Genomic DNA, 10,228 nt, shown 5'->3' on the forward strand with positions numbered 1-10,228 from the left:
GCAGAATATGGATCAAATCTAATCACTTATAAAAATTTCTAAGGGCAAAAAGAGCTTCCACAAAGAGTAAAATTGACAAAGTTAATGTTTTCTAGGTTTCAATTTTATTACATATAAGAGGAAAGGACAAATTAAACGAGTCCACTTTGTGAGATGAAAACATTTGTGCATAAATGAGCCCGGGAGAATGTTAGCAGAAAGCACTGGGGAGGAGAAGAAGTCAGAAATAAGTAGAGGGAGAGCAAGTGTCCTGAGCCTGACATGCTGAACTAGAACCCCTATGCCAGCTGAGCTAAAGGGAAATGAGAAATGAGGGTGTATCATAAATGCTAACTACCCAATGAATTTCTTTTTTTGCATTGGGCCAATCAGCTCCCAGCAGCAATAAGGGCAGGGCCAGGGATGGGCATAAAAGGAAGAGCAGAGCCAGCTGCTGCTCATACTTGCTTCTGAAACTACTGTGTTCACGAGCAACTAACACAAACAGACACCATGGTGCATCTGTCTGGTGAGGAAAAGGGCCTTGTCACCGGCATGTGGGGCAAGGTGAACGTGGATGAAGTTGGTGGCGAGGCCCTGGGCAGGTAGGTGTCCAGGTTACAAGGCAGGGTTAGGAGAGTGAGGAGCTGGGCATGAGGAGGCCCTGGGCTCCCAGAGGCACTGACTCTCTCTGTCCTCCATGACTCTTCAACTTCTAGGCTGCTGGTTGTCTACCCCTGGACCCAGCGGTTCTTTGACAGCTTCGGTGACCTGTCCTCTGCTTCTGCTATCATGGGCAATGCTAAGGTGAAGGCCCATGGCAAGAAGGTGGCCAACTCCATCACCGATGGCGTCAAAAACCTGGACAACCTCAAGGGCACCTATGCCAAGCTGAGTGAGCTGCACTGTGACAAGCTGCACGTGGATCCTGAGAACTTCAGGGTGAGCCTCAGAGATGTCCCCTTTCCTCTGTTTGCACTTTCCCTCTGGTTCCTTAACCAGCATGTTCTCTCTCCCATTCCTTTTATTTTTCTTCTGTGTCAAAGTGTAAATAACTTCATAAATTTCCTTTCAATGTTCCTTATTTCTTCTCTTTTTAAAATCAAGTTCTTTTTAATGTTGAATCTTCCCCACCACTTTCTAATTTTCCCCTAGCTTCCTTCCCAATACCCACTTAGATGTGTGAGCTCTCATCTGCTACTTCTATTTGGGGAAACACATTCTGAGACTCAACACAGGGACTGAAAAGTCTCCGCAAAGAGCAGCACATAGAGGCTGTTAATAATTTATGATTAAAGAATCACTGGGACTTTATAATGTCAAGACTAAAAGGAAAGGAAAGGAAATAGGTGATGATAAAATACCAGAAGACAAAAAGAAGGCAGCAGTTATTGGTAAAAGACACCCATTGCACAACAATTAACCAATGAATTAATGTACGTGTGTGTGTATGTGTGCGCGCGCGTGTGTGTATATTTTCATTTTTGTTGGTGGGGATAATCTGAAGATCAGTTTGAGGGAGAGTGTGGGTAGAACAAAGAAGCCAAGGTTGATTTCTCTGTTAATCAAGTCTGTTTCTCCCTCCCAGCTCCTGGGCAACGTGCTGGTGTGTGTGCTGGCCCGCAACCTTGGCAAAGAATTCACCCCCCAGGCTCAGGCTGCTTTCCAGAAGGTGGTGCTTGGTGTGGCCACTGCCCTGGCTCACAAGTACCATTAAGACCCTGACCTCTTCCTGGGGAGCATTGGAAGACCCTAATTCCCTACATTCTATCCTCTGAACTTGGGGAATAATGCCCACCTTCAAGGGTATGTTTTCTGCCTAATAAAGAACTTTCAGCTCAGCCCTGCTTCAGCTCACTTATTTGTTGTCTGAGGACTTGGGGAATTCCCTGAGGGTGTAATAAGTTGGGGACTCTTGTGTGTTGTAGAAGGAAATCAAGAGAATTTAGAGGTGGAAGGGGACCATACTTGGCCACTGATAGGTGACACTTCACCTGTAAATCATAGGAATGATCAAGAAGGTCTGAAATAGAGAAAGAATATTGGCATTCAAGGGTTTATGGAGCCTCAGACCTAATATTTAACTCTTAGGGTAAGTTCATTTCCTTTTTTACCTTTACTCAGAAGAATGAGCTCAGTCAGTGCCGTAATGGTTGTTCAGGCACAGTTATATTTCTTTTCTTCCTGCTTCCCTTGCCTGCCCATTTTAGCACCCAGTGCTCTACTCCCTAAGGCTCTGGGCTCTATGGAATAACCTCCCTCCCTCACTTGTCAAAAACAACCCCCAAACAACCCTCATCCTAACCTATAGAGGCAAAATTCACTGCTCACATATGATTTGTGTCCTGTCTTGACCCTGACCTCAATGAACTCCCCAATATCTTGCTTAAGGATATTTATCCAAACCCTCCTCTTCCACGGTGAAGAGACATTTCAGCCTTTGTGCTACCCTATGTTACTACTGTGCCTTGTTAAGCTCATGCACAGACAGTAAGTGAATATTTATGTGGTGGAATAATCAGAAGTTCCTTGTCTTAGACCTCCTGGAACTAGAGGGCAATCTGAACAGTTGTCTAATACCCACTTTCCTTTGGTGATTATGTGCCAATATGTACTTAGGATCACTTGGGAAAGTAAAGCACTCTCATCAGCCATCTGCTTTGTGGTCATAGGTAGTAACATACCTACAAGCATAACTTTTGTGAAATGGAAAATTAGATTTCTAGTGGCTTTGTAGAGGTAGGATAGCCACTGAGCAGGTTATGATTCAGTAGACCAGGTAAAGGAGATGCTTGGAGCCCTCAGTGGCTTTCTGAGGCTTTTATTGAGCTGTAACATGTAGAGTAGCGACCAGGTACACAGCAGGCAGGGGTGCGTGGGTGGGGGTGGGGGTGGTCAGGAGGCTGACAGGTCTCCAAGCCCCTCGCAAGTCTTTACTCTGTGCTTCTCTGGCTTCTTTCTCCCTTTCTCTCTCCTGCCTCTTCTCTCCTGCTTCTGCTTCTCTTGGTGACTACCTCAATACTCCTCCCATGGCCCACAGAGGTAAACAAGACAGCTTACAACAGTAACTGCAGGTGCCCCATCAGGCAGGGTAATCCTAATGGTGGGAGGGCAGAAAAGCCTGAAAACCATTCACCTTGCAGGCTTCTAGTTTGTATGCATTTAAATCCAGGTCATGCTCCTTTTAATAATTTTAGACTTACCTGACTTCCTGATATACAGCCAGTTGTTTCCTTCTGTATATATGAGCTTTTTTAAAAAAACTCTTCCTGTACCGGAGCACAATGTTTTACAGTTTACTGTTTTCACTGCTATATTTTGAATTACCTGAGGACAGAGGCTTTTTTATAGCCTTTTATTCCCCGTTCTCATTTCATTATACTTAGTAGGAACTGAGAACTCTCTAGTTAGATGAGGTGTGTAATAACCACAGCCTCATGTCCCAGAATCAGCGTCTTTGGGTACAATTATAGGCAGATTACTTTTGACAGTGGACAACGAAATGTGATCCTGAGCCTGATCCCGGTCTCCCCACAAAACAGCTGCATAATAGCAGCATGTCAGTGCCGTCCACTGCTCCACTGCCAGGAGTCAGAGGGATGGACCAAGGGTTTCTGTTCCATGGCTAGGAAAATGGCTCTTGAGACCCTCTGGCTGTGGTTAAAAAGAGGACTCCACAGACACTGACTCTAAGAGACAGACTCTGGGAGGTGTGGAGGTTAGGGGTCTCTATAGGCTATAGGATTGGAGTTCGAGAATAAAGGAATTAAACTTTATTGCCTGAGAAAGCAAGAAGAGTGGACTTGGTGAAAGTCCATTATTGTTTCTGATTGTAAACCCCAGCCTGCGGCAGCTCGGAGGTCATGCAGGGCTGGTGACCATCTCCCAGGCGAGCATCTCGTGGAGGCCGTGTGCTCCCAGCTCCGGTGTGACCCAGTCTGGTCTCAAAGTCTGACTTCCTTTTTATCATAGCAGTTATTTTGGTTAGTTGTGGAAAGATAACTCAGAAATGGTAAAGCAACAACAACAAAAACCAATAATGAGTTAAAGAAATTTATGGCAACAGATGTTAGCGCCTAGAGTCATCAGGTTTTTAAACTCTTGTTTACCAGTCCATAGAACAGTAACATTCTTGCAAAATTTTAGTCCTTGATTCCTATCCTGTCCCAGGACACTTCCTGCCTTACTTTCACTTTTTTGAGCACAGAAATTATTCATAAGTATCAGAAATTTGGAGACGCGCTATTCAGAAGACTTGCAGGAAGGTAGGAGAGATTGTGGATTTCGTGTTTATGAAAGGGGAAAACAGACTACCCTTCTTCCTTTGAGATGATTGCAAACAAAATAAAAACACACAAAGGTTCACTGTACAAACTTTAATGCCTTCTCCCCTGGAACTGGTCAATGAATCTCGACAAGATGTGACTATTGAGAACTCAAGCGAACATCACTTGAATAGGGCTGGGTCAAGTATAATGATGACTATATTTAAGGTTTTGCTGTCCTCATTTTAGTACTGAGTAGATCAAGGTATGTAGAGAGACTTGGAAGTTCAAAAGCTCTAGGAGCGAGCTTACTAGCTTAGTATATGATTTTAATTTTGTTTGTTAACTGATCCATAGATTATTTCTATTTTCTTCCTGTCTTGTTGCTTTATAAACTATATGTGATATGTTTGATTAAAGATGGAGTTTATGTGTGCAAGACAGAAGGTTGGAGAGAGAGAGAAAAGGGAAGCAGAGAGGTGGCAGAGAGAGGAGAGGCAAAGAGCGTAAAATAATACTGTGAGGAGGTTCCATCATCATTTTAAAATAAAATAATTTAACTTAATGCCAAGGCAACTTAGCAAAAGTCTCAATTATCCATCTCTTGAGCCTCAGTGTCCTGGATTTGGTCTCATGAATTAATACCTTAAATATTTGCAAAGTGTACACAGACTGAACTTAAGAATCTGCCTCAAAAGTTACACAGGTTCAAATTTGACTTGGGAAGGCCTGCTTATTTGCATTCCATAAATCAAAACCATGACTCAGGGAGAGAAACAAAAGGTCATATTCCTGCACCCAGGGTCCAGCTGCTCACTGTTTGAAAGTCAAAGCTCCAGAGACAAAAGTTGGTAGCAGGAAATCGGGCATAATCAGGAGCTGGCAAACTGAGGAAATGGCACACCCTTGTCCCAAAGTCCACCTCCCCAATTAAGAAAAGAAATGAGGGCAAACAAGTTTTGGGAGACCCAGATTGAGAAGAAAGGAGTCAAATTTTATCAGCCAACAATGAGCTAGTGGCAAAGAAATGCTGACTCGATTTAAATTCATTAGCTAGTCACGAGCGCTTCATATACAGATATGAAGAGGTTTTCTTTCTTTTTTTCCCTCTGATAAAAGAAGCTTTGAATTTCCGTTGGCACACTCCTGGGGTAGCCCCCACTTCTTTCCCCTGTGTTTTCAATTCCCAGCCAGCTTTGGTGCACAGTTCAAGATTGTTGATAAACCTCCAGCCTTTTCTGTGTCTATAAATACAAGCCTCAAAGAGAAAGTTGATAAGTGTTTTCTTCTTTTTTTTCCCTTTCTCCACTCTGTGCTCTTAGATCCTGAAACAAATTTAAGCCTGTAGACTCAGTTTCAGTAATTCTGAATGAAAATTTGAGCCCAATGAAGGAAATATTAATGTTGATATCAGAAATTTAGACATTAATTTTCCTGTGATAATTAGAAATACTTCATCAAAGTTGTGCCTATATTTCTTTCTAGGGTTTTTTAGAGAAAAATATGATTTTTTTAAAAAAAGTAGTAATCTAACCTATTGCTAAAGCATTCAGTATATATGTCCTTTGCTTTTGTGATTTCTGCTCTTTGTGGAGCATTTTAATTTAATTAAATTTTATTAACTGAATCAAATTGAAATGAATATTTGAAAGGAAGCTGAGATGAGATAACCAAGAGACTGCGCATTGGGAAAAGTAAAAAAATAACTGTGCCTGACTGAGGAAAACATAGAAGTGGTCCACTTAGGAAATTCAAAATTGAGTATTATAACATGCACAAAAGTACTAGTTGAAGATAATTTATGAAACAAATGACAAAATCACAACCCCCTGGATAAAATGTCATGATTCTCTTGAAGAAATTTAATATTCATCCTCTTAATTATTGCCTTAATTATGTGTCTCTTGGGGACTATAGTGTGTGTGTGTGTGTTGTGTGTGTGTGTGTGTGTGTCTCAGTGGGGCTGGTATCAAAGTAAAACAAAAATAGGGCCTCCCTGGTGGCACAAGTTGTTAAACACAGCGCTATGAAGTTGTCTGCAGCCTCTGCAACACAACTTTGATCCCCTGGCCGGCCCTCTCCTGACTCACCCGCTGCTCCCCTCAGCAGTGTATTTCAGTCGATCCCTCTGGTCTGTTCCCAACTCTGTCTCTGTTGAATCCTCTCACCCCCTACACCTCTGGCCTGTAACCCCCCACCCCAGTTCTTGTATGCATAAATAAATCAATCTTTAAAAAAACAACAAAGTAAAACAAAAATACTGTGGTATCCTTCAGAGGGTAGAAGTAAGCTAACCATACGAAGATAGCAGTGCGCCTAGGAAATTTTCTAGAACCTTTGAATGCTGAACTGCATTTGAGTCTAAGACTCTGAACATAAGTACATTTATCACTCTTCAATCTTTCTTATGTTTGTCTGTTAGTCTGAGCTTTTGATGTCATTACAACTTGCCTTGTCCCTGCAGGGTTTGGGGTAACAGAAGGAAGAGTCTGATTCATTCTTTAGTCATACCAAGTAGCCTTTCCTGTCTTGAGGATGGGAAGATGGAGCTGCTGCAGTTGCTCATACAAAAGAGAGGCACATAGTCACTGAAGACAAACGGAGGCTTAAAGAAAGAAGAATTTAGAAGAATTTAGGTGAATCTAATAAAATGAAATTCAAAATCTAAAAAAGTTAAATTAATTTTTTAGCATTCAAAACATTTGAAAGACCTCTTTTTTTTCTGGTCAGCTTATAGAATGTTTTCCTAGGGATAGACTAATAGTAAAATACATGCTTCAGGATTTTAAAGATGAATGAATTTAACAGACTATATTTAAATTCAATCTCATTTACCCCTGTCATCACTGTTGGGCACATGATTATGACCTGACCTCCAGATAGCCAGACGGGAGCCAAGCCTTTCTTACATTTCTGAGAACTGTTTGTTCACAAGTACTTGATGCAGCTTGAGACAGGCAAAGGTATGAGGAATCAACATCTAGTAAGGATGGAGAAAGTATTTTGGATAGTGGAAAATGGAAGTGACAATCGTGAATATATTTGAAATAACTAGAAATAAAGACAAATTTTTCTTCTTATAAACCTGTTTTTGTAGTTACTAGGATGACAGATTAAATATTTGTTGCCAGGGATAACAAAGGAGAGAAAAAGATGATACTAGACATTGGTGTGCCTGAGTCAGGAAACAATTTTAAGATAAGTAAAAAAAAAATCTATGTGGTTCTTTCTTACTGAAAGGAAATGGAAATTTGGGAAGGGAGTAACATCTAAGAGATGGAGATGATGGAAACTAGGGAAAGTAACTAACAGCACCCTCAGGAAATTCTGGGGTGCTCTGCTGAGCTCAGAAATGATTGCTGCCCTTGCTCTTTACATTGTCTGTCTTAATGGCAAGGGAGAGAACTCCACACTCAGTTTTTCTTAGCCTAGGAAGTGAACAGAAGGTTCTGTTTTCCCAGACACTTTGCAGTCCAGGAAGAAGAAAGTTTTATGTCCTGGGTTAGTGTTTGAGAGCAAAGCCTCCATCAGTATTATTAATAATTTGGGATTTTAATTATTTTTTACTTATTAGTATTTCATACTACATTGAGGGGTCTTGACATAGCCCCCAGGACATACATAGAATAACTATTTCGAAGGCACTCATATTTGTTTTGATTCATATTTGTTTTACTTTTTTTTTTTTTTTTTTTTATAGAGGCATGCTTTATTTATTTGTTTGCTGGTTTGTTTGTTTGTTTTGTCTATACATGCACTGGGTACAGTCAGAAGCGCGGGAGGGTGAGAGAATTCACCAGAGCCAGAGCGGGGAGCAGAGCAGGCAGAAGGACCGAAGTACACTGCTGAGGGGAGCAGCGGGCGGCAGGAGAGGTCTGCACGCCATGTGGGACCCTCCTCTGGTGGCCGGGGAGCAGCCGGGGATCGAACCGGCGCCGCAGAGGCCGCGCGCAGTTTCGCAACCCAGCGCTCAACCGCTGCGCCACCGGGGAGGCCCCTTGTTTTACTTTTTAATCGTCATTCAATCTATTATATGATTTAATTAAAATATAATGAATTTTTTTCTTACCAGGGGGATTTAATCCAAACCAAAGGGAGGAAGGATGACATACCTAACCTGAGGAAGAGCTTTCCTCCATGCTGTCCAGGTAATCACCTTGCAATTTTGAAGACACCATAGGAGATCCATCCACTCATCCTTACTTTGAAACAGAACAAGAAAATCACTATCATTTTCTGGACCTCAATTCTTTATTTCTGTGAAAAGAAAATTAAGGAGTCAGTCTCAAAGAGATTACTAAATTATGATTCTAAAATCCATACAAATAAATTAATAAGGAGGAAGATTTTACTAGAAAATTTTACGGCTAATAGGAGAAATAGAGAGAAAGATCTGGGTCTGAGTTAAGTCAGACTCATAAGCTATTGAGAGAAATGCCAAGAAGAGCTTGGCTGTATCATTCAGACTTCACCCTGCAGAACCACACCCTGACATAAACCAATCTGCTCCTTGGAGTAGGGAGGCAGGGCCGGGGTTGGGCATAAAAGGAAGAGCAGAGCCAGCTGCTGCTCATACTTGCTTCTGAAACTACTGTGTTCACGAGCAACTAACACAAACAGACACCATGGTGCATCTGTCTGGTGAGGAAAAGGGCCTTGTCACCGGCATGTGGGGCAAGGTGAACGTGGATGAAGTTGGTGGCGAGGCCCTGGGCAGGTAGGTGTCCAGGTTACAAGGCAGGGTTAGGAGAGTGAGGAGCTGGGCATGAGGAGGCCCTGGGCTCCCAGAGGCACTGACTCTCTCTGTCCTCCATGACTCTTCAACTTCTAGGCTGCTGGTTGTCTACCCCTGGACCCAGCGGTTCTTTGACAGCTTTGGTGACCTGTCCTCTGCTTCTGCTATCATGGGCAATGCTAAGGTGAAGGCCCATGGCAAGAAGGTGGCCAACTCCATCACCGATGGCGTCAAAAACCTGGACAACCTCAAGGGCACCTATGCCAAGCTGAGTGAGCTGCACTGTGACAAGCTGCACGTGGATCCTGAGAACTTCAGGGTGAGCCTCAGAGATGTCCCCTTTCCTCTGTTTGCACTTTCCCTCTGGTTCCTTAACCAGCATGTTCTCTCTCCCATTGCTTTTATTTTTCCTCTGTGTCATCATTCATCACTTTTCAAAGTGTAAATAACAATAATTTTTCTTTCAATGTCCCTTATTGTTTTCCTTTCTCCCTTTAAAATCAAGTTCTTTTTAATGTTGACTCTTCCCCACCTCCTTCCATTTTCCCCCTAGTTTCCATTCCTTTACGCAGTACCCACTTAGATGTGCGAGCTCTCATCTGCTACTTCTATTTGGGGAAACACATTCTGATACTCAATACAGAGACTGAAAACTCTCCTCAAAGAGAAGCAATAATAATTAATAATAATAAATGTTAATAATTTATGATTAAAGAATCACTGGGACTTTATAATGTCAAGACTAAAAGGAAAGGAAAGGAAATATGGGATGATAAAATATCAGAAGTAGAAAAGAAGGCAGCAGTATTTGGTAAAAGACACCCATTGTCACAATTAACTAATGGATTAATGTATATATGTGTGTGTATATATATATATATTTTTTTCATTTTTGTTGGTGGGGATAATCTGAAGATCAGTTTGAGGGAGAGTGTGGGTAGAACAAAGAAGCCAAGGTTGATTTCTCTGTTAATCATGTCTGTTTCTCCCTCCCAGCTCCTGGGCAACGTGCTGGTGTGTGTGCTGGCCCGCAACCTTGGCAAAGAATTCACCCCCCAGGCTCAGGCTGCTTTCCAGAAGGTGGTGCTTGGTGTGGCCACTGCCCTGGCTCACAAGTACCATTAAGACCCTGACCTCTTCCTGGGGAGCGTTGGAAGACCCTAATTCCCTACATTCTATCCTCTGAACTTGGGGAATAATGCCCACCTTCAAGGGTATGTTTTCTGCCTAATAAAGAACTTTCAGCTCA

The 10,228-nt window shown here is 42.3% G+C and overlaps 2 protein-coding genes across 2 annotated transcripts; both read left to right on the forward strand.

The window, feature by feature from the left end:
• The first annotated feature begins 426 nt into the window (after window positions 1-426).
• Window positions 427-1,820, forward strand: LOC311182607 (hemoglobin subunit beta). The gene is made up of 3 exons (XM_084251500.1): window positions 427-584; window positions 699-921; window positions 1,568-1,820. Exons 1-3 carry the CDS (start codon window positions 493-495, stop codon window positions 1,694-1,696), a joined length of 444 nt encoding a protein of 147 aa, XP_084107626.1. The 5' UTR covers window positions 427-492; the 3' UTR covers window positions 1,697-1,820.
• Window positions 1,821-8,822: 7,002 nt separating this feature from the next.
• On the forward strand, window positions 8,823-10,228 carry LOC311182600 (hemoglobin subunit beta). Its single transcript, XM_084251492.1, has 3 exons — window positions 8,823-8,961; window positions 9,076-9,298; window positions 9,976-10,228. The coding sequence occupies exons 1-3, from the start codon at window positions 8,870-8,872 to the stop codon at window positions 10,102-10,104; spliced, it is 444 nt and encodes a 147-aa protein (XP_084107618.1). The 5' UTR covers window positions 8,823-8,869; the 3' UTR covers window positions 10,105-10,228.

This window comes from Talpa europaea, assembly GCF_964194135.1.
Source record: "Talpa europaea genome assembly, chromosome: 1".
NCBI classification, from domain to species: domain Eukaryota; kingdom Metazoa; phylum Chordata; class Mammalia; order Eulipotyphla; family Talpidae; genus Talpa; species Talpa europaea.